Genomic DNA, 25,115 nt, shown 5'->3' on the forward strand with positions numbered 1-25,115 from the left:
GGATCCCTCAAAGAAGTAAATTTGCGGTCTTCTTCTAACCAAAAAATAAATTAGTTCACAAAAAATAAAATCTCGCTCCACTTGTGGGAAACGGAACGAGTGTTGTTCGTTTTTTATCACATACAAAGAGAAGCGCCTCAGCGGCGTGGTTGGTATATTATTAGCGTCCCACCTCGGTGGTCGCGGGTTCGATTCTCGGCCATTTCCATTGAGGAGTGAGAGATGTGTATTTCTGGTTCGTTAAAAACTTCCATGGGCATTTCACACGAAAAATAAGTTCATTGGGTAATGAGAACATTTAATTATAATTCTAGTTTTTTTAGCAGGTGGCAGTGTGCATTTGAAGTAAAGGCAACAAATATGTAAAATAATGTCATGAATGAAGTCTACCTCAATACATAATCTTTGACATATTAATGTTATATTGGTATCGGATTTCAGTTCGGGAAATTGATTTGGTAAAAAGCAAAAAATTTTATAAAATATTATAGATGATGATAATATTGCTTTTAAAAATAAAGGGAATAGTTTGCAGAAGATAAATCTATATATGAAAAAGTGAAACACATGCAAGAAAATTTCAGTGAAAAGTAATTTGACTTCATGTTGAAAGGATGAGTTCAGTATTAAGAGGTGTTTATCGAACGATTTTACATTAGCCTACACTTACGCTTTCTCCCTTAATTTGTATAATTTCCAACAACGACGCTTGTTAAACGGGAAGAGTTCTACTGCAGATATATCAGTAATGATTGGTTTGTTATATTGAAATGTTAGTATTCTTTAAAATATGCATGTAACAGCTGAAAAGTGAAGAGAAATAAGCGTCCTGCTTTTCATGCTTTACATATTGTTACAGAATTCTTCTCGACGAAGTAAATCTTTCTGAATTTGCCTCTCCAGTTACCATACACCATACCCCGAGCTGTCATTTTTTTCTGCCACGTCGTTAATGAGCTTGGGGCTGATGTGCAATTCCCTGTCAGCTAGCAGTTAGTGAAGGAACATCATTTTCAGTGGGTTGGAAGCCTCATTCTTGTGCTGTTACTCATCAATGTGTCTCACAGCCCAGCTGGGCGTTAACGTGCGTGTTATAACGATGCACAACAAACTCGATGGTGAGGCAAAAGACCATTTACGTAGCTGAGAAGTATCAAGTTGTAGCACCTATAATTTTCTTGTGCTTTTCAGCGATCTCATCTTAGACAGCCTCGGGAATTAAAACAATTAGTGTTCACATTTTATCAGGTTGTAGAATTTGAATATTGAAAGTTACAAGAAGACATATTTCTATCCCATTAATGTCGTATTTTCCTGTATCTCGGGTGGGTTTTCTAGCTTGCTAAGTAGCCTACGCCTCAAAATAAAAGATCTTCAGAGTAACTAATGCAAATATCTCTTGCAGGAGGATGAACTGAAGCTGAACAACATCTTCTATAAGCTGGGGCGTCATGACACAGACCTGGAAGGTGTTGACTCTTTACTCGATCGTCTGTCCACCTCAACCAAGAGGATTGAGGCAAAGCTAAACAAACATGCGTTCAATGTAAGTGGGAAGAAAGATATTACTCGCAACAGAAAGGGTGCAGGAAGTCTCTTGCAAGATTTAAGATTTGGATCATTTTTACTAGGTAGGACTGGAAGAGGTCAAAATATAAGAGAATAAGGCCCAATGAACGGTTGAATGCTTAGATTATCTCATATATATTTTATATTTTCAAACTAACTTTCCTGTGATTTCACTATTCACAGTCTCATTTGCATTTTTACCTACACACGTAGAACTCGAACAAGAAGGTAAATGTCATGTTGCTAAAATTAAATAAACCGATAAGGATATACTTGGTCCAAACTAAATCATGAATTAGAGATTGGATGAATGATCAAATCTAAGTGTGCCTTAATCGTTTAGTTGGTAATGTCTTCCTTGCATAAGACTAATAGAAGAATCTGGGCGCCTCTGGAAGGAAAATAACGGCTTTTCCACGTTCAACTTTATCCATACCCAAAGGATTATCAGTAGTTCTGTTACTCAGTTCGGGTCGTTTTTCACTCCCGAATCAATCACTTTCCTGGGGCTCATCGGTTTTTTGTAGGAATTCCATCTTTCCAATCATTATAAATTTGATCATTTTAGACTATCCCACCAGAGTTTTTCCTGATGCATTAACTTGCGCGATTTATAGTTACAGGTATTTGCAGATGTAAATAAAATTTATCTTGCAGAGTTATTTAATTTACTTTTAGTGGATTCGTTTAATCTTGGTTAATTCAACTTAATCTCTGAGGACTTCAAACATGAATCCAAGTAGTATAGACTCCTCTTGTTACATAATATATAATATACCTATAGCACAGTTAATTTAGCTGTAGGAATCTATAAAAAATTATTATAACCGAAGTTGAGTTGATTACAAACAGAATTCTCGATATCAAAATAAAAATCTTTACAATAGTTTACCTTCTGGCAATTAATCGTAAGGATAAATTGGCTAGTTTTTATTTTTTTATTTCCCATAATGTTTACGCATTTTTCCTACAAAATGTCTGTTGTAAAGGCTAGGTTTGTTTTCTGAATCTCCACGAGAACCACGACAGATACCCTGTTCCCCCTTACAATTTATCATGATAAAGTTATAGGTACGAAGACGAATTCAAAGCCTCCTCGATACACAAACAGGTTGACTTCTTGCGCCGAAGGGTAGAAGAAATGAAAGAGAACATTGAAGCTGAGCAGAGAGTGGAAGTCCAAGTTGCTGCTACACGTTCTTTGATTAATCGGCTTGAAGATCGGTTAACAGATGCTCTGGCTCGACTTGGCACCGTGGAAAATACGACCCAGACATTGGAGAAAAGATCAGTGCCCCAGTACGGCCCAACTTTAGCGCTGCATTCCCGCCCACCAACTCTGACCGTTTACCCAGACAGACATACAGGTAGGAATGTTCTTCTCTTTATTAGGCTATTGCCTTGCATTCGACAAGGTCTGGTCTATTTTAGTATTTCAGGTTTTGATTTCACTTATTGTATTCATTTACTTCTAGCCAACAGAAAGTAAGTCGATTCATAACAAAACCTAGTTGAGCCCTGTGTATAGCTTTGGCAGCATGCCTATATACTCGTTGCTTGACCAATACAAGAGGATGGCTTAAATTTAAGCATTAGTATACAGACGAACAAACCAGGCAACATTTTTTTTATCCTCAATTAGGTGTTTGATGCAAAAGCTTTTGCTTTATGATTTACGCAGAGCTCAAATGATGTTGGCGAAGCATTTGCTTTTGTAAAATGTAGCAAAGCACCGATAACCTTTTTTCCTCAAAACATTAAAGGTAAAGTTGAGTCAAATCTGTTTTCCTTATGGTTATTTGTTTATTATGGTAAACATAATAATAGTAATAAAGTATATAGTACTATGAGCTAGACCGAGACCTTTCCCGTTCGAGGTCACACGCTAGGTAGGAAGATCGCCACTCCCAAGGTGATTGACTCTCTATGGCGCACAGACAGTGCAGACGATAATGCTGCATGTCATTCTCCATTGCAAGTTTTAATTCACGACACATAAACAGCTTAAATAAAAGTAATAAATCAAAATCGATAAAAAAAATTACTAACCGATATTCAAAAGATGTTTATCTTTTGGCACCAGATTAGTACTTAACGCAATCGAATCGCAATCTGAGTTTAACAACCTTTCTTTTTTTATTTAGCCCATCCCCATTTTTTACTATTTGATATCATCTAAGCCATGTTTCTGATACATGTAATCCATTATCCGAGTAATTCCTAACTTTAGGTCTCGAGTTCGATTCTAGGGCATTCCATTGAGGTGTGAGATATGTGTATTTCTGGTGATAGAAGTTCACCTCGGCGTGGTTCGGAAGTCACGTAAAGCCGTTGGTCCCGTTGCTGCATAACCACTGGTTTCATGCAACGTAAAAACACCAGACAAACAAACAAACAAACAATTTATATTCCTCTCGTCAATTTCCGGCTGATTGATGACTTGGTGTTACATGCCTACGAAAAGACACTGGCACATGGCTTAGTAATTCCCAAGATAATATCCAAAATAATAAAGATGAATACAATCTTACCAAAAAGAAAAAAAACTACACTTCAAAGGGATATTGATGGTAAGCCTAATTTACAGAGAGCAGTAGACCTGAGTAGACGAAAGCCATTTTTATAAGGATATTGCTACACAAGTCCGAATTTAACTAAGCAAGGCGTGATCCAATCCACCTCCAGCTTACGCGGTATACGTGTAAGATTTTCCACGGACGCAAAAGTTGCAAAATTTATATTCTTAACATAAGTGAAGTGGTCTTCGTGATTAACACTTATAATTAGTACTACTCATACTAACGAAAAGGATCAAATAAAAAGGACAAATTAAACACGTTCATGTATTCTCAGCTACGAGTGGAAACAAAATAATTGAACAAATATAGTCTCTAAATTCAGTATATCAAATAAATTAAAACATGCTAAAATCTACGGACAGATAGTCAGTTGTTTCACCAACGAAAATTTTAAAAATACAATATATTTTATTAGAAGTCATTTTTACATTTTCATTCTAATAAACAAATCATAAATATCCGATTCTACAATTCCTGTATCTTTAGGTCATCGCGAAACACCTTTTTCAGGTCTTGTTAGACCTTTCATACCACCCACCCCACCACCAACAACAACAACAAAGTTTGTAGGCTTACTGCCCGAGTAAGCAAAAAGCTTTCCATTTAAATATGCACCCATAACTTTGAGATTGGGATTTTGAATGAGCCCTAAAAAGGAGTAAATGACCTTCTGTACAACATGTTTCTGTAATGCACTTCTGAAAATTAACCTGCAACACGTTTGCAGATCAGTCAGCTCTCTGGTCTCGTACAATAAACTTCTGTCACCAAGACGTCATCTCATTGCAAACCCAACATGGCGCAGTGAGTTTTCAAACCAAGTCATCCCCCTGATATGGCAACCACCCCAGGCCATGCTGAGGCGTGCCTCTCCTGCAATGCCAAGGGCCTTGTCACGGGCCGTGATGCAAGCACAGACGTTAATTGCAAACCAGCAACGCTCCATCCATTCCTTTCATGATGCCATCGGGAACATTGTGTTACGATCGTCGAATCAGGCAGTGCAATGGTCCGAATTTTTTGCCCTTGCACAAGGGCGTGAGAAGTTAGTGAGTGATTATTTCTCAAGGTGTGCTCAGAAGGCCACCGACTGTGATTTTCAGTGTCCTAAATGCAGTGAGTGTTTGGCTGAATATATGCTATTATGGAAAATAATGGTAATTTCTATAATCCTGTGTTAAAAAGGCATGTATTTCAGGCATGTGATACGTTTAAAAGTGTAGATGCCCTTCAAGCTTTGTGTTGTACTTTTGAGGCTGCACGCCAAGACGTTGAAAGGGTCCCACATGTCGTTATCGGTGCGAGGGAGTTGGGCAGTGCCTCAAGGGATGACGTCACAGGCAGTGACGACATAGAGCTAGACGTTGTGGTGTTGTGCGGTAACTCAAGTGCAAAGCATTGCGGGAACTGTGGGGGACATCATTCGCCCGATTGAGCATCATGTCCAGCAAAAGGTATAATGTGCCATGGGTGCCAAAAGGTAGGGCACTTCCAGAAATGCTGCAGAAGCATGAAGAAAGTGCCGCTCGCCTCAAGTTTGGTGATTGTTGCACGCACACACCTCTCCCCCAACCCTACAATCAAGGCTTGTCTTTCCCATGGGAGCGGGAGGTCGGTGTCCACACTCACCGTAGCACACAGGAGTACAGATCTACATTGCTGGACCCACGATTCTTTCAAGCCAGCACGTAAAACCTCTGGAGTTGCAACCTCCAACAGGTCTGAGGGACGTAGCTAATCTCTGAGTGAGATGCCTCGGATTAACGGCATGCAACATTGAATTAGGTGGGCGACGCATGAAGCAGGAGGTTTACTTCTTGCCAATGGCCAAGAACTTCTATATATCGCTGAATGTTTGGGAATAGTAGCTCCAGGTTTCCTTCACCCTTCCCCTCTCATTGAAACAGCTGACATTAGTAGCAAGGCAGTCTTGCAGCCTAACTCCCCTCAGACAACGAACCCAGCCACAATACCTATCCCACCCGTGGAGGAGAACATACCAAGACTGGAAGAATGGTTTTTATGTCACTTCTCATCCACAACTTAAATTTAACACAACCAGGGATCCTTTACCTGTGATGAGGGGCAAGCAGCACCACATACATTTATTGCCTGATGCTGTACCTTATGCCTGTCACACGCCGGCAGCAATCCCTAAGCATTGGGCTCAGCTTGACGAAGACGTTTGGAAGGGCATGATAGAACCAGTCCTGGCAGGGGATGCAATAGAGTGGCGTGCAAGGATGGTCATGGTAACCAAGAAAACGGGCCAGCCTCACCACACAGCAGACTTCCAGCGCCTCAATGCCTACTGTCTTCGTGAGACTCATCATTTACCAGCACCCTTCGACATGATTTCAAGCATCCCCATACACACGTACAAGACTACAGCAGGCACCCATTGGGGTTTCCACCAAATGAAATTGGACAAAGATAGCTGCCCGTTCACGACCTTCATCACCCCATGGGGGCGGTATCATTATCATAGGACACCCATGGGTCACTGTTCGGCTTCTGACGCCTTCGTGAAAAGGTTCAACGATGCCTTGCAAGATCACCAGAAAGCATAAGTGCATTGATGACACCTTGCTATACAATCACAGTATTGAAGAGGCGTTTTGGCATGTATATGAATTCCTGTCAATGTGTGCTGCTGCAGGTGTTGCACTCAAGTCCGAGAAGTTCAAATTCTGCAAGAGAGGTCACCTTCGTCGGGTACCACTTGGGATGGGAGTCATACAAGCCTGCAGACAAACGACTAGATGCCATTTGTAACTTCCACATGCCAGAGAAGCCCTCCATCATTGATATTAGGTCATGGTTCGGATTCGTGAATCAGTTAACCCCCTTCCTTGCAATGGCACCCATCATGGAGCCTTTTAGGGACTTCCTCAGAAAACCCACGGGGAAAAATGTCTACTGGGATAGCCAGTTACGTAGCAAACTCCAGCATTCACAGGAGGTCATCTGTCAATTAGCCAAGGACGGCTTGGCATATTACGGCAAGATGTGCCTGTGATGGTAATTGCTTCATAGCAAAGAAAGATAAAGAAAAGGAAAACGTATTTTCGAGAAGTTCTGCCACACGGATGCTTTCGCGTGTGTGTTGGAGGTTCCTGTTCTCATGATGGTTCTAGAATCGGCAGGAGTGTTGTGGAACTCGTCAGGCGCCGACGTGACGTGAGAAACACCGTGATTCTGATGCAATACCTCGTCTAGATTCTTCGGAGAAGCTCCGGTAATCTCGGGAGTCTGTGACGCTTGCCGTAGGCCCCACCCCCAGGATGCCGTATAAATACGACGGACGAAGTAGGAGAGAGAGAGATCATCAGTTAATCACAGAGATCATTAGTAAGAGAGACAGATCAGATTATCAGTGAGAGATCAGCAGCAGCAGAGATTGTCCGAGAGAGATAAGAGAAAAAGGGACCGACGAAGGATCAGAAGAAAAGTTGCTCGAGAGTTGGTTGAATTTTGGTCAAGCCATCTTCAGGAGTGGACGACCGAGTTATTTCGACGTTGGGGGAGACTTCAGAGAAGAGACGTTCTGCTAGAGGTTTTGGGAAGTTCCTGCCCCTCATGTATCAAGAGTAGACATTATTTTCTGCAATACGAAGTCAAGAAGACATCGGCAATCGCAGTTCTCCTTTTGTGAAGCCATCGTTTCGAGTTGCCAAACCGGCCGGCAAGTACTTCCATTCCCTCACTGTTCCCCCAGTCCATGCAGTGTAAGATTCTATTTTTTTATGTAAATAGGAGATACCATTCTGCATTTACCTTTGTTAGTAAGCTTGTAAATAAACCTTTGTTGTATTAGTGTTTCTTTCTATACTCATATCCCCAGTTTCAACTGTTGGTGTTGAAAATTTTTTTGTTTTTGTTTATTTCATATCGAACCTGAAGCGGACCTCTCTCAGAGGCCGTAACAGCGCCCTACAATAAGCATGACGGATTGGAGCAAGGAAAGCATTGGTTTTGTCGTCTTCCAGCAGTATTACGCTTGTCAGTCAGCTGACAACCCCTTTTGTTGCAAGGGCAGCTGGCGTCTTGCCCTATGTGGCAGTCGACATCTCACCCCCTCTGAAGCAGGGTATACCCCCATAGAAGGAAAAGCCCTTGCACTCACCTGGTGCTTGCGGAAGGCCAGCTTGTTCGTACTTGGGTGCCCTAATCTCACCATCATCACGGACCACCGTCCACTTGTCAAACTGCTGGGTGATAGGGCTCTTAAGGACATCATCAACCCAAGATTATTCAACCTAAAGGAGAAGACACATCAGTTCAAGTTTCACATCAAATACCTGCCAGGAAAAAGGAACACTGCAGCGGATTTTCTCTCAAGGTACCCAACCATGCGAGCACCCCACAAAGCTTCCGATGTAGATTTGGAGGACGAATCAAGTGGCAGTGGCATGTGCAACCATGGCCGCCTTGGAACCGGACATCATCATGTTGGATGAAGACTGTGTCAGGAGAGCCGCATCTAACAACCCAGTGTATTAGCTCTTGCTTGCTAGGGTCACAGCGGGTGATTGGCCTCAACGGAAGTCACAAGAAATCTCCTGTCTTTGTCCCTTCTTCAGTGTTCGGGATCAGCTAGCCATCAACCAGGATCTGGTGACATACTGGGTGGACCAAGGATGCATACGTTTGGTTATCCTTGAAGATTTACGTCATCAGGTAGCCACTAACCTACAAGTAGGACACCAAGGCCTCGACTCTATGCTTAGAAGGGCCAAGCAGTCAGTCTACTGGCCGGGAATAGAAGGAGACCTTCAGCCGCCGTGCCCAATGCACTTCATGTGATGAACACGCCCCTTCACTGCATCCCAAAGAAATGATGGACATGCTGCCAGCAACTGGTTGGTTAGAAGTAGCTCACTTCTGCTGTGGTACCACTTCCAACAAAATAAGCTATCACTTTCGATCCTGTTTTTCACGTTTGGGAGCCCTAGAACAAATATCAACTGACAAAGGTACAAACTTAGCCAACGAGGAGGTGGAGGCCTTCTTCAGGAGATGGGGAGTCAAGGTCCGTCTGTTGTCAGCCCAGTATCCCCAGTCCAACGGCAGGTCAGAAGCAGCTGTCAAATCGGTAAAGAGGCTACTCCAAGAAAAGGTGGAGCCCTTGAGTCAGACAAGACGGCCCTGGTGATACTCCAATATCTCAACACACCTCTCAGGGTGATCAACAAGTCGCCATCTCAGTTTGCAATGGGTTACCAGCTGTGTGACGGGGTACCGACGGCTAAAAGACACCTGTTAGTAGACAGGTATTGGAGACGGACGATACGTCAAAGGGAACTACAAGTGGCAAAATCGCAGGAGGCTATGCACACCCTTGATACCACCATTAGATTGCCGCCCATCAACTTAGGTACCCATGTACGCATAGAAAACCAAGCTATTAAGCAGTGGGACAGAACAGGCGTAGTATTGGAAACTAGGCCCCATCGTCAGTACACAGTCAAACTCAACGGGAGCGGCAGACTCTCAAAACGGAACAGACGACACTTGAGAGTCATCGTTCCGCCCCCTAGCACACCTGTGTCTCAGCACGACACCTCCGCGAGCCCTATGCCCATAGAACCAGTAACACATCCCATGCAGGAGCCCAGCGTCGTTAGTAGGCCCAAAAGGGCTGCCGGTAGACCCAAGTGGCTCCAAGACTTCATATAATGCTGTTATTATTTGTTGTTTGCACATATTATATGCAGTTGTACAATTGTATCAAGAATTTATATTACTTTTTTGTCTGTATATGAATTACGTGTATTTGAATGCCACTAAGCAGGGTACTCAGTGTATGTAACTGCGTGTTTTGGTATTGAAAAGTTAAGTTAAATTTTTTTATCTCTCATTCCCATATTCATAGTGACATTTGCCCCTTTAATTTTTGCCATGTATAAGAATAATCTTGAGGGGGGATGTACGATATGTTTCTGTAATGCACTGCTGAGCACTAACCTGCAACGCTTTTGCGAGTCAGTCAGCTCTCTGGTCTCATGCAATAAGCTTCTGTCACCAAGATGTCATCTCATGGCAAACCCAACACCTTCCAAAGATAAATTGCTGCCATTTTTGTCTGATTCGGGTTTATATCATGACTGAGGGTCGGAGGCTGGACTGGTAGTATATGGCATAATAAGATGATGAAGAAATAATTAGAGCAGATTATGGGAGATGAATTAAAATGGGCCTAGGACTGATAGTTAATGAAAAAGATAAAACATTTAAGTAAGACTAATCATCTTGTAAACAGAGATACTGTTATGACCAACGAGTCTGCTTAATAATCTAGTGATAGGACTTCTAAAATGGGATTGATAAGGATATCTAAAAATTACAGAAAGGAAATATGTTAGTAAACTATTAGTGGATTTATTTTATTGAGTTATGGAGGAGTGATAATGGTAAATTAAATTTGACAACGTCTTCGAGGGTTGCGTGAAAGAGAGAGAGAGAGAGAGAGAGAGCGAGAGAGAGAGAGAGAGAGAGAGAGAGAGAAATTGGTGGAGGGATGAATGGGAGTGGTTTGATGGCAGGTGTAGCATGTGTGTGTTGTGGTGATCACTGAGTATATCAATGGTGAGCGTCTGTTACAAGAGTTGGGAGAAGTGATCGGAGCCTGTGGTGGAGAGTCAGTTTTTTGGCAGCAGTCTTAAATTGATGGTCAGTTATTTTGTGTATTTTGAAGTTGTTGTTTGAAATATTGTTGATGTTGTATGTTTGAAGGTTGTTGTGCCTGTGTTGTTAGGTTTGTTGTGCTTGTGAGTTCTGTTGTGGTAGATGAGTTGTTGGGTGATGTGGTTCCTCGATGTTGAAGGCGGTGTGTTGACTTGTCATGTTATTGTTTTTTGGTGTTGATAGTGATTATTTGTGCAGTGGTCCTTTGTTGTATAGTTATTGAATTGTTGTTTGGTTGTTGTCCTAGTTTGGTTGTTTGGGTATTGTGTTACGACAGCTAGCCTAGCCTACTGAAGAGCGAGTTAGAGGAATGCTAAGGAGTGCGAAAGTGGAAATGGAAGAGGAGGTGAAAGGAGTGGAAGAGAGAATGGTTGAGAAAAAGGACGAAAAATTTGGAGTAATGATGAATGCAGTGCAAGTGATGATGAAAGGATTCATGGGAGAGGGAGCAGTAGGGTCTTTTGACGGGCCAGGAGCAATTAAGAAAGTGAAAGAACAAGTGGATAAGAGTACAAGTGACGAAGGTGATTTGATTGTGATAAGTAAGGGAAAGAAGGGGAAGACACTTGATGAGGATAAATCTGAGGACAAGAATAAGAAGGGGGCTGAGGAAAAGAAGAAGACTAGGGGAAAGAAGGCTAGTAAGAATGACGGACAGGATGAGACTAGGACTGTGGTGTGGTCGGTATGGTGTTGATGTGCCACCTCGGTTGCCGCGAGTTCGATTCTCGGTCATTCCACTGAGAAGATAGAGATGTGTATTTCTGGCGATAGAAGTTCACTCTAGACATGGTTCGGAAGTCACGTAAAGCCGTTGGTCCCGTTGCTGAATAACCACTGGTTCCATGCATCGTAAAAACACCATACAAGCAAGAATACGTTGGGGAAAGGGCTGAGAGTGATTTAGATAGCGGTGGGTGGAAACAGGTGGGTAGAAAGAAGGAGGGTAAGAAGAGCATAATCAAGAGCATGGATGTTAGTATAGAAGTTGATTTGTTGTATTCAGAAGAGGTTAAGAGGGATCAGAATTGAAGTAGCAAAAGTGAGGGTGAGAATGAGCAGGAAGTACCAAAGGCTGTGTATATGAGAGAGGTACCCCGATGTGCACAACACGAGGGATATGGTAGTAGGGATATAGGGGACTTTTTTTTTACGGAATATGAGAAGTATTGTGTGGCTAAGTATAGGGATAACAAGAGAATTTTGTCAAGAGAGTTTGGTAGCTTTTTGACGGTTTTTTTGTTGAGTACGTATGGGGTAATGATGAGTGTAGGGAATGTGCCTTATAAGAGTGTGAAAGCCAGGATTGTGGAACAGGCAAAGAGGATAAAGAGGAGCATTAGATATAGGGAAAAACATGATTTTGAAGAGGCAAGAATGAATGTTGGCAAGTCATTGTCAATGTATGTGTGCAGGTTGGAAACATTAGCTAGGAAAAAGTTTGGGGACAAAGGGATAAATGAGTGTAAAGAGTTAGTGAGGAAGTTGTTGGCAACTGTGCCTGAGTGTGTATGAGTTTATAAATCTGAAATGTAAGGAGAAAATGCGATGGAAGAACGAAAGGTTAATGTGGAACGACATTTTAGAAATAGTAGAGGATTACGAGCTAGATAGGTGTATGAAAGAGAGTAGAAGTGTGTGTTAGTACTGAAGTAACTGAGGGTATACCAGAGTTTAAGAGCTATGAGGAGGCAGTTTTAGAAGGGCCGAGGCAAGTGGCAGAGCGAGTGGTTGATGGGAGCGTTAAAACAAGTAACGTAAGTGTAGTTAACCCTAAGAGAGATCGGAGTGCAAGCGTTGGAAGAATAGGGTCCATTAGTCATGAACAAGAACAGCAGTTTTATAGATGTGGAAAGCAAGGACACAAGAAGAATGAATGTCGGTGGGCGTTAGGAGTGTGTTTCGGGTGTGGACAGACAGGTCATATGGTGAGTGAATGTAAGAAAGATAGGGATATTAAGTGTTACAGGTGTGGGCAGGTAGGGCATATAGCAAGTGGATGTTGGGGTACCCGTGTGACTGAGGTTTGTGGTAATTGTGGAAAGAATGGGCATTATGCTAGGATGTGTAAGGAGCAACGTGCGAAATGTGTTGAATGTAGAATGGAAGGTCATGTAGCGAGTGTGTTTAGGTGAAAGAGGATGAGCCAGGCTGGGAATTCAGGAAACTAGGTACAAAGGGGATTCAGTTGGGTGGGTCCTCTGGTGTGCGAGCAGTAAGAGTGATGCATGTGTGTGAAGGATTGTTGCATGAAAAAGGGTTTGTAGATAGAGCTCATGAATGTATGAGTGTAAAAGCGAGGTGCAAAGGGGTGTGTTTGGTTACTTTGATTGGTACTGGGTGCAGTGTCGATGTTCTTTTTCAAGAGTGGATGTGACAAGTTGCAGAGTGAGTGTGAAATTAGGAAATGTAAAAGGGAGGTACAAGGAATAGGAAATTTAGGTATGCCTGTGGTGGGAATGTTACGTGAAAATGTAGAAATCGAAGGGGTAGTGATGGATGAAAGTGACTTTTATGTGATCGAGGGAATGAGTGAGAAGTATGATATGTTAGGGCACAGGTTCTTGAAAGTGTGGGATGGTGGTCCATCTGAGCATAAATATGATTGAATTGCATATGAAAGGGAATGTACGTGGAGAGTTGTACTTGGATAGGGATGGAGGGATAAACAGTAAAATATGGAAGGGGATGGCGTTGGTTGCAAAAGGGAGTGTAAAAGTGCCGCAAGAAATCAGGGAAGTTGTTAGTGTGGAAGTTGAGTGGCCAGATAGTCTTGGGATTGTCAAGGGAGACAAGTGCACATATGTGGTTGAGGGTGTGGATGCGAACAAGTTGGTAAGAGCGAGCATGCATGTATACGACAGAATTCTAGATATGGAGAATCCTCGGGGTTTTGTAGCCTCATTGCCAAGTGTTAGGAAAAAGCAAATGTGGGGTATATTTGTGAAGCTGATTGTGTGGGGTTGCTATACACGTTGGTAAATGTGGACAACGAAAGATATGTTAAGGTATGGCCAGTGATGACGGGTAGCGAGAAAGAAAGTGATGAGTGGAAGTATGATGAGTTGAGGGAAACAATTGAGGTGGATGAAAATGTTAGCGATGATGAGCGGAAGTGGTTGATGCAGATGTTGTGGGATAGGCGGGGTGCATTGAGTCGTGGTGATGAGGATTTTGGGGGATCTAAGCTTCCCAAATTCGAGATAGTTTTGGAAGACGATACCCCCATACATCAGTGTCCCCGACACTTTTCTGCGCCTATTGACTGAGAGATTGAGGAACAGTGTGAGGAACTTGAGAGAGTGGGAGTGATTGAGAGGAGCGAGAGTGCTTTGAATAGTACCTTAGTCCAAGTACATAAGCCAGATGGAAGTTTGAGGATTTGTGTGGATTACAGAGGGGTAAATGAAGTGACTGTGAGGGAGCGATTCCCGATGAATGTGGCGTTTGATTGTGTGTATAAGATGCATGGGATGAGTGTTCACAAAATTAGATTTGGTAAGGGGTGTTTGATTGTGTGTATAAGATGCATGGGATGAGTGTTTTCACAAAATTAGATTTGGTAAGGGGCCATTACCAGATGCCTCTTGAGGAAGGGAGCAGGCATGTTACGGCTTCTTGATTGGTAGCTGTCACTATCAATTCAAGCGGTTAAGTTTTGGGTTGGCTGACGTGCCTGCTACCTTCCAGAGGGCAATGAATGTAGTTTTGGCTGGTTTTGATTGAAGGAAGGTGACTGTGTTTATAGATGATGTTTTGATTGCGCGTGAGACTGTTGAGGAGAATATGGAACTGCTTTAGAAGGTGTTAGAACAGTTGGAAGAGGTTGGAGTGAAAGTGAAGCTGGAGAAGTGTATATGGTTGGCTGGGGAAGTGGAATTTCTCGCTCATAAGGTGAGTGCGAGTGGCATAAGGAAGAGTGAAAAGTTTGTGGAAAAAATAAAGGAGTTTCCACGTCCCCGGACTGTGCACGAGTTAAAGGGTTTTTTGATTTGATTGAATTCGGAAGGAAGTTTAAGGATTGTTTTGGTATAGGGAAGCCATTGACTGAATGGACAGGGAAGAAAAATTGTACTAAGCTGAGGTGGGATGAGTGAATGGTGGGAGCATTTGAGATATTGAAAGAGGAGGCTTCTAGAGATGTCACCTTGGCTTTTCCAGACTATAGTGAGGATGCAAGTAAGCTTGAGTTGTATACTGATGCAAGTAAGTTTAGCATGGGAGGATGCTTGGTGCAGATGCAAGAGGTGAATGGGGAGGGACAATTGAAAGTAATTACATATGTGAGTAAAGCTTTTAATAAAGCAGAGCTGAAGTATTCACTGGTTGAGAAGGAGCTTGCGGCAATAATGCTTTGTGTGAAAGCATTGAAAGTGTTTTTGTATGGGGTAAAATTTGTCATACGAACGAACCATCGGCCATTAGTATATATGATCAAGAAGGAAAGTGTGAATGCTAGGATCACAAGGACGATTGAGGATTTCAGTGAGTTTGATTTTAGATTAGAATATGTGCCAGGGAGTAAAAATGTGATTGCTGATACGATGTCTAGGATGCATGGTAAGGGCAATGGTATCATGAAAAGTGACTGGGATCCGAATAAGGTACTTGATGGGTTATTTGTAAAAGAGAGGTTTGAAGGGGATGACAGTGTGTGTGAATGTTTGTTTTCAGCATTGAAAGACTTGGGAGGTAAGGGTCTGGTTGAAGAGGTACCCGGTAGTACGAATGAGTTGCGAGTGAAGTTGATTGATGAGTGATGTGCAGAAGGAAGTAACATATACAGAGGAACAAGGTAAGGAAGAGGAAATATTGCATAAATTGTTGTCAGCAGTAGCTGAGTTGTTTGGAATAAAAATGTTTTTGTATTTTGGATGGGACAGACCAGTTGAATATTGAAGGAGGGTAAGTACAGGTAGTGAGCAGGGGGTTTTGATGATTCAGTGTGGGGAACATGGTTGTAATTGGTTGGCTACAAAAAGGGACTGTGAAGGGCGTTTGAATAAGAATTGCAGAAATGGGGAAATAACTGAGGATGATTGTGATGTGGATAACCAGGTGGACGGAGCAGTGAATGTGTGTATGCATGGGACTCAAGGGAAAATGGTGACGTTTGTCAGAATAAATGATGGTGAGTACTGTAGTTTAGTTGACATGGGGCACAAGTTTCCTTAGTGAGTGGGTCAGTAGTGAGTGGGGAAGTGAAAAGGCAGTGTACAAGTTTAAGAATACATGGGTTAGGACAAGGAAGTGTTTTAGTGTGGGAAGAGGTATGGTTAAAGGTTAGCTTAAAGGATCTTGAATTAATACATAACTTTATAGTTATAGGAGGAAACGATATGCCAGCTTGCTTTTTGATAGGGATAGATTTTTTGAGGATGCATGATGTAGGCGTAGATATAGGAAACGGAATTCTTAGAAAGGGGGTTAGAAAAATAACTAGGATTCAAGATAGTAATGTATTTGTAGTGAATTTTGTGGGTATGATTGATATTGCTAGGAGTGAGAATGATTTGTTGAGTAAGGAAGAGATTGAGGAAATGCAAGATAAGTGCTTGGAGATAAGTATGTTGTGACGATGTGTTTTGGGAGGAGTGCGTGTGGAAGATTGGCCATGTGAGTTGGATGTATATAAGAGGGTTGCTAAATGGTTTGTAGTGTGTAAAAACATAGTGTACTTTTTATATCAGGAAGGGATGTATGACAGGGAAGTGTATGTGCCGGTGTTTTCTGTTGAGTCAGCTGTGAGTATGTGTTTGTTGGTGCATGATATGTTCAGGCATATGGGGAAAAATAAGTTGTGGGAATGCATGAGAGAGAGATTGTATGCGCCTGGGTTGAATAAGATTTGTATGGAATGTAGCTGTCACATGTGAAGACTGTCAGAGGGGAAGTATCAGTGTGTGCATGCGAGTCCACCTGTGTTGCGATTGCAGATGAAAGAGCCGTTTGAAATGCTTGTGACTGATTGTGTTTCTTTGCCTAGGACTGCAAGAGGACACGTGGGGATGATTGTGATGGTGGATCACATGAGTAAATTTGCCTATGTGGTTGCTATCAAAGATAAGAGGAGTGAAACTGTTGCGCAAATGGTGGGGAAAGTGATGTTCCCTATGTGTCTGTGTGTAAGCTGGTGAAAATGTTGAGTGATAATGGACCTGAGTTTGTGGGATGGGAATCTGAAGAAATGTTGAAGGAATGGGGTATTGTGCATGTGTATTCTACTCCATATATGCCCGGTGCGAATGGTTTGGCTGAAAGGACTGTTAGAAGGATGACTTGAGATTTTGCGAATGATGAGTAAAGGCGACAATGATTGGGATATGTATGTAGGACGTGCAGTGTGGGTATATAACGCCACACTGCAGAAGAGTATAGGTATGTCTCCTTGTTAATATATGTTGAATTTTGAAAGGATTGTTAGGCTGAGGTTGGGTCTGTCAGAGTGATCAGGATTTGTGGAAGAAAGCGAGTGAAAGGTTTGAAAGTTTTAAGATTGGGGATACAGTGTTGAAAGAGATGGTTGAGATAGGAAGAATGAACGTGAATAAGGGAGAAATTTAAAGGGCCTTTTGAGATTTTGGAAATGGGACCGAGTAGATTGAGTTATGTTTTGGGGAAATTCTGAGTAGGTGGGGGGAAGGATGAGGTTAGGGGACACCATAACCAGCTTCGTCAGTGGAGGGAAGTACCACAGTATGTTCGGGAGAATGTGATGAGTCTATGGTTGAAGGTGAATAAGTATGAGCCGAGTGTTGGTGAGCAAATGGGTCTGGGAAGAGTGTAGAGAAATGAAATGGAAGGAAGAAGCGTGAACAGCATGATATGGGTGTTAGTAGTAGGGTGCAAACAGTTGATAAAGTGTGTAGTAAGGATGACTTTGAGAAAATGCATGATACTTATAGTGTATGTAGGTTTGAATTAACAGGGATAAGTGAGACTTCAGTGGGAAGGAAGCCTAGCACTAAAGAGATAGTTGATAGTATGGATAAGTCTTTGCAAGAGTTTGACAGAAGTATGGATGAACTGAGTGGTTTGGTAGCTGAAATACGGGAGATATTGGGACCAGAGCTAGAAGATGTTGATGAAGTAGTGAATGAGATTTGGGAGGATAGTAGTGAGAGAGATAATGGGAATTTGAATGAAAGTGGTTTGGAAGATGTGAATGGCGATGTAAATGAGAGAATGTATGAGGGTCCTCAAACAAGACCCAGGGTGCCTGCATCTGAGCATCCTTGGGTGTTGCAGAAAACAATGTAGTGTGGGTGATTCGAGTGTAAAGAGACATTGTCAAATGTAACAGTGGAGGTAATATGGAGGAGTGATAATGGTAATTTAAATTTGACAAATGTAACGGTGGAGGTAATATGGAGGAGTGATAATGGTAATTTAAATTTGACAATGTCTTTGAGGATTGCGTGAAAGAGAGAGAGAGAAATTGGTAGAGGGATGAATGGGAGTGGTATGATGGCAGGTGTAAGTGTGTGTCTGTTGTGGCGATCGCTGAGTATATCAGTGGTGAGTCTGTTACAGGAGTCGGGAGAAGTGAGGGAGTGAGTGGTGATCGGAGCCTGTGGTGGAGAGTCAGTTTTTTGGCAGCAGTCTTAAATATTATTGATGGTCAGTTATTTTGTGTGTTGAAGTTGTTTGAAATATTGTTGATGTTGTATGATTGAAGGTGGTTGTGCCTGTGTTATTGGGTTTGTTGTGCTTGTGAGTTATGTTGTGTTGTAGATGAGTTGTTGGAGTAGTGAGTTGTTGAGTGTTGTGGTTCCTCGATGTTGTAGGCGGTGTGTTGACTTGTCGTGCTATTGTTTTTTTAGAGTTGATAGTGATTATTTGTGCAGTGGTCTTTTCTTGTATAGTTATTGAACTGTTGTGTGGTTGTTGTCATTGTTTGGTTGTTCGGGTATTGTGTTACGACGACTAGTCTAGCCTAGCTATATCCAGTGGACAGCACAGCAGCTCCTCGCCCTGAGTGTCTCAAGTATATGGTGAGTCATGTGTTTTGAGACTTTTTGTTTTTTAGTTTGTGATTCCGCTACAGTGGTTTTCTGTCAGTGTGAGGAGAGAGAGAGAGAAAAAAAAAGTGGTGCCAACTCTCAAGCCTCTTCTGTTTCCATGCAACTGAGTATAGGAGCCAGAATGAAAACCTATAGGTATAAGCCTGCCTTCTCAATTGAGAAGCTTGTCCAGTGCTGGACAGGAGTTGGAGTGGGAGAAGGAGCAGAAATCAGATGTAGCTCCATCTTCTCTGCAATAGTAAGTAGCTCGGACCTCTGGGTGTCCTTTCAGTCCTAAGGGACCTCCTCAACTAGAAACCCATCAGGTCGAGTTAGAACAGTGTTTTCAGGTTATTATTTTGCTCATTTGTGACTGCACGGTGCTATCTCTACAAGGTGACTTCAGCTTCCATTCAGTCTACAATCTCAACTAAAGAGCTAAATTTGGACACAGCTCTAGAGGCAAAGCTGTCGGCCATTTGCAGGATCATTGTTAGCTCATGGTGTTTTTAGGGAGAGGTGAATGCTGTAACCTGGAGGTCCAGGAGTTCTCTTTCCTCCAGCAAATTGACCAACCTACCCCTCCCTTAGGGAGACTCCATCAGGAGGGCTTCTCCTTCAACATTGCAGAGGCTAATGACTTTAAATCTGTAGAAACTGTAATCTATGTATAATGTATGTCATTGTATAATGTATTCTCGCCTTCCATGTACTATGTCATTGTATAACATAGTCTCGCCCTCCATGTATAAAACAGTGTATATTGATAGTGGCAACTGTATTCTTGCCTCACATGTATATTGACAAGTGGCAACTGAACACATTTAAGTCCAATACCTAGTAGTACGTTTCACATCTCATCCCAACCAAAATGGCGCAGTAATGTATTACAGGAAGAAGTCACAATAAGGCAAGCAAATATACAGGACTTACAACAGACCAGAAGAAACTGACAGAGGACCATACATCAACAGTTACCAGCTTCTCTGTCTCTCTCTGCAACAGACTTTAGTTGCTGGTATGTATAGTGTATCATATGCACAGTGTAAGGTGGTGCTAACAAACCAACTAGTGCCAATATTTTACGCACTGCACTTAAAATACTGATACTGTACATTTCTGTTAAATTCTGTTTTAGCCTGTGTGCGGGTAAACAGAACATTATTCACAATGGATTCTCAATGTTCTCAGGACAAACATGACCACACCCCACTCGCTCATCCACAGTCCCCACCTGCTCTCGTCCCCAGACAACAATACTCCAATCAGCCAAATTCCTTTCACACATACAATACCTGGAGAAATCACAGATCGAGGATCATGCCAGGATCAGACAAGAGGAGGAAAGGAGACAAAAAGAAAAGGAGAGACAAAGAAAACAGTTAGTGTTAAGGGGCCAATTACAGAGAGAGGATGATGAAATTTGCGGGCAACAGGAAGCAGACAGCTACAGCACTTTCCTGCAAATGCTAGCCCCCTTGTACAGCAAGCAAATACAAGAAGTCCCCGTGTGCATCCTCCAACACCCGCAGCTCCTATCTCACCACCAGAGGGTGCAGTGACCCTGTCAGTACCCCTTCCACAGAAAGCAACCACCTAGAACCCATTCCCACTTCACCCAGATGCAACTTATGAAATTTTTGGGGAATGGCGATGTTAATGGGACAATTACGTATTCAGTCGTTGATCTATCTGCCCAAGTTACCAAGAGAGTAACAATTAATCCAGATGATAATGTGTCCTGCCTTGGAGACACAAAGCATCCTTGAGCACAGCCAAGACAACCCCCACATACCGGATTAAGTGTCAAAAAAGTCTTGGATGTCCTTCTAGAGAATCGTAGGAAGCTGCTCACCTGCAAACAGTTAAGAGGGTGAGTCTTTTTCAGATTTTTATATGAGACTCAGGAACATTGCAGAGAAAGTAGACATCTGTCCCAGCAGATCTTCAGTTCGTGAGCAAACTCAGATGAAGATGATCATCCTCTCTACAGGATATTATCATGTGTTGCATATATGAGGCCACTAGGGAGGCCACTTCTGCTATTCGTGCTTTGTCCTCTCAAACTACATGAAGCAGAAGAAACATAGAAGGGTGCCACCCCTACCACACCATCACAGTGTTTCATACCCATCATGTAGCCGCACGCATGGATTCACAGAGAAGTGTCCAGCAGCAGACAGTACCTGCAGAATGTTTGTGGGCACTGGCTAAAGCACAGAGGTGCCCTGCCAGACAGGTCCAGTGCCGCCATTACAACCAACAGACACATTACGACAAATGCTGCTGGAAGAAGATAAGGGATGCCAAACAGGGAGCCACTTCCAATGCCAAGCCTAGATCACCCTCTCCAGGCAAGAACCCCAGCTGTCATCAGATGGAAAGACCCTCTTCTATCAAGATATTGCAGCCAATCTCTGTTTCCCTCTTGTATGGTGACATCACATCCAGGATTCAGATGTTGCCAGAGACAGGTGCTGACATCTGTTAAGGGCCATCAGCATTTTGACCTGCATATTCCTAGGAGTGCTCTACAACCCCCACCAGTTACCCCGATGTTCAATGAAGATGGCTCTACGATGACACCTGTCTTACAATCCTTGTAAGCCACTCTCACCTTAGCAGAGGTGGCCGTTATTCTGCCAGAGTTTACCAGAGTTATTCTGGATGTTACATGTCAATAGGTGTACAAAACTGCCTATTCACGTCACCATGTCACCTTCCGAAGCAGACTTTTTTTTCTACGAGAGTTCAAGGACATGCTGATCTCCAAGGAAATACTAAAGAAAGCCCCATTCAAGCCGATGAAAGGACCCCCAATGTGAATCCATCTCAACCCCTTGTGGATGGGTATATGTTTACATGTACAGGCAGTCCCCGGTTATCAGCGGGGGCTCCTTTCTTGATGCGGTGCTGATAAGCGAAAACGGCCATTAGCCGAAACTCAGTGATTTATGGTGCTTATGGCGCCAAGTTTCAGTTAATGGTGCCGATAACCGGTTAATGGCACCTCTGTTAGGTATGTTATGGTGCCATAACCCTATTATTGGCACCTTATGGCGCCAATAACCAAAACTCTGCCTGTTACGGCGCCATAAATCGCCGATTTTAAAACCGTATCACTATTAACCAAGTCCACTGATAACCGGGGACTGCCTGTAGCTTTATGGTAAAGTCCAAGTAGCATACATATATATGTTCAAGATTTGGCGCCATCCCGTTTGAACGAATTTTGTGGGAAAATGTTACTAGTTCCATTTATCAATATTGGCAACTCTTCAGATTGCCATACAAGAGTTGGAATGAGCTGAGAGACATTCAATCTTGCTTCAGGTGGTAAAGGGGAATGTTGTCACAACTTCCCATGCAAGGATGCATCATAAATATAGTGGATCCCGTATTCGCATGTAAGGTACCACAACCACCCACGATTACCGAAAATCTGCGATATATTGGAACCCCTCAAAAAATGCTCATAACTATGTATTTTAATAGCTGGAACACCAAATATACCCCTCTAAAAATGCTTAAACTACTTATTTTTATGTTATTTTTGTCTAAATACATTTTCCACAATTTAATGGAAAAATGCTTCAATGAAAAATCCGCAAATAACTGAATCTGCGGCTGCCGAACTGCAAATACGGGGGGGTACACTGTATTTTACAATATACTCAGAATTTGTTCCTGATTTTGGTTCTGATTTGTTATAATAATGTCTTGAGTTGTAATTTTAATTTGACAAAATAGAAAAAAAATATTAGAACACTTACTAATTTGTAAAATTAGCATATTTTTACAACTGTCTTAGGGAAAAGATAGACAAAAATAATTTTTTATACCATGAGCATAGACATATCTTCCTCTTGTTATTGATGATTTTTTTTTTATTTTTTTTTAAATTACCATCCTCAAATTTAGCCTGGCCATGGGTGCATGCATTAGCGTATATTGTCCTGGACTGTGAGGGTTAAGGAAGTTTCTGTACCCTTTGCCATCAATGCACCTCACCAGGCACCAGATGCCTTCTAGGAACAAGTCTAGGCAGAGCTCGAGCTCATGGTAGATCAGGGTGTCATTAAGCCTACCATTGACAAACCCTCAGACTGGTGTCACCCGCTCGTCATTGTACGTACTTAAGGACAAAGGCATTCAAATCACCGATGACTCAAGAACCTCAACAGTCAAGTAAAATACCTAGGCCACCTCACCATTGTCTAGCGTCTGCAATGTTGATCCGAAGGCTTAGTTCTTCACCACTGCAGATGCCTTGCATGGCTAATGGCAAATGGCAAATGCAACTTGCAGAGGACGATCAAAAGTTAACCACATTCATCACATCCTGTGGCCAATTCCAGCATTGCAGAAGTCCAATGAGATTTGAGGCCACAAGAAACCTCTACTGCCTTCAAGGAGACAAGGTTCTGCAAGTGTTGAAAATTGCGTCAAGGTAGTCGACGACATCCTGCTGTTCGACAAAGATTTCCCCAGCCATCTATGCCAAACCCATGAGATGCTAACAAGGTGCTGCAATTTTGGCATCACACTTAACAAGGACTAATTTGTGGTCAACGCCTCCAGTGGATTTCAAGTCTCTGAAGATGGCACTTCAACAATCATCAACAAATTTCAGCAGTCAAGTCTTCCTTACAGCAACGAACTTAACGAATCTTCATTCATTCATAGGTTAGTGTACCAATTGGCCAAATTTATGCCCGCAATAGCTAATGCAGCTCAGTCTCTCAGACCCCTTATGAGCCCAAAGCATGCATTTGTATGGACTGCAGTATACTGCCCTGTCTAGCCCACCAGTTCTTGTCTCCATCAATCCAGCCCTCCCAGTTATCCTACAGACCGAAGCTTCTCTGCTCAACGGACTAGGATATGCCCTTCTACAGGGCCATGGTAAAGGAAGACTCTGCTTAGCACAGTGTGGCTCTTGTTTCCTCGCAGACCCCAAGTTGTGCTATGCCACAATCGAGTGATGTTAGCTGCAACCCGGGCTATGTCCAAATGCAAACTGTACCTGACAGGCCTCCAACATTTACACTGATGACAGACCATAGCCCACTGGTGCCAATTCTCAACCATTACACTCTGGATGGGGTAGAGATCCCCGTTTGCAACGTCATAAAGAGAAAATCTCACTGTGTCTGTTCACAGCCATGTGGTATGCTGGCAAGTAGCTCAGCATACCTGAAGCTCTGTTGCATGCCACTGTCAGCCCGCAAACGCCACAGGATGAAACCCACTATGTTGAGGCCAGAATATACATTAGGACCATTGCCTCCGCTCATGCAGCAGCCCAAGAGGATGATGCCTCATCCCAAGACACCAACAGGATTATTCAAGATCTCCATGCTTCAACGAGGAAGGACCCGTCATACATGTCTTTGAGACAACATGTTCTCAGTCGACAGTGAACTCATACTTATGGAGCAAGGATTGCAGTTCCTGCCGTCCTTTGTCACTGCACTTCATCACGACTTGTTGACAGTCACAGAGGAATAGAAACCACAAAGTGATGGGCACAAGACAACAGACTGCTTAATGGCCAGGAATCGACTCGACATCGCAGGTACTGCCCAACCATGTGAGCCTTGCCAGGTTTTACAACCCAGCCTCAAGCGGAAACCTTTTCAAAATGATGAAAACCTTACCAGGCCCTTCGAGTCTGTGTCAGTGGACTTCTTAAGTGTCCAGTGTCGCATGGAAATCATTCCTCATCGTGACTGACAGGCTTTCTGGCTGGCCTGTGGTTATCCCATGCTACAGTGACACTAATGCCTCTGCAATCGTCAGGATCTTCTACAGATATTTCAGGGAGGTCGGTGTCCCACTTCGCCTCAGGACAGATGGTGGACCTCAATTCGCCAGCGATGAATTCAGGGATTTCATGGAATGATGGGGAGTACATCATCCCGTTACTTCCCTGCACTAACCGCAGTCGAGTGGCCTCGTCATGCTGTGAAGCCTCTTATATTGAAGACAGTGCCCTCTGGCAACATAGACTGTGAGGAGTTTGACTGTGGCTTCTTGGAGTTATGGAACACCCGAAACATCATGGGCCGCTCCCCAGCACAAATCCTATGTGGTCACCCACTTCGCTCCTGTGAGCCTGCTCATCCTCAGTCATTCTTGCTGGAATGGCTTGAGAAAAACAAGGACTGTGATCGCCATGTTGCCGCCAGAGCTGAACTAGTACAGAGGTCGTACAGTCAACATGCCCATCCCCTACCCAGGCTAGAAATTAGACAGTCAGTCAGGATCCAGGATC

At 42.9% G+C, this 25,115-nt stretch overlaps 1 protein-coding gene across 2 annotated transcripts in view; it reads left to right on the plus strand.

Moving 5' to 3' along the window:
* The window catches only part of LOC135204426 (uncharacterized), a 67,939-nt gene that overhangs the window by 29,732 nt on the left and 13,092 nt on the right, over positions 1-25,115 (plus strand). For both annotated transcript variants that reach the window (XM_064234704.1, XM_064234653.1), the window contains exons 4-5: positions 1,406-1,546; positions 2,681-2,936. In XM_064234704.1, coding sequence (XP_064090774.1) covers positions 1,406-1,546; positions 2,681-2,936 — 397 coding nt within the window. The remainder of the gene's footprint in view (positions 1-1,405; positions 1,547-2,680; positions 2,937-25,115) is intronic.

This window comes from Macrobrachium nipponense, chromosome 11 (assembly GCF_015104395.2).
Source record: "Macrobrachium nipponense isolate FS-2020 chromosome 11, ASM1510439v2, whole genome shotgun sequence".
In the NCBI taxonomy this organism is placed as follows: Eukaryota; Metazoa; Arthropoda; class Malacostraca; order Decapoda; family Palaemonidae; genus Macrobrachium; species Macrobrachium nipponense.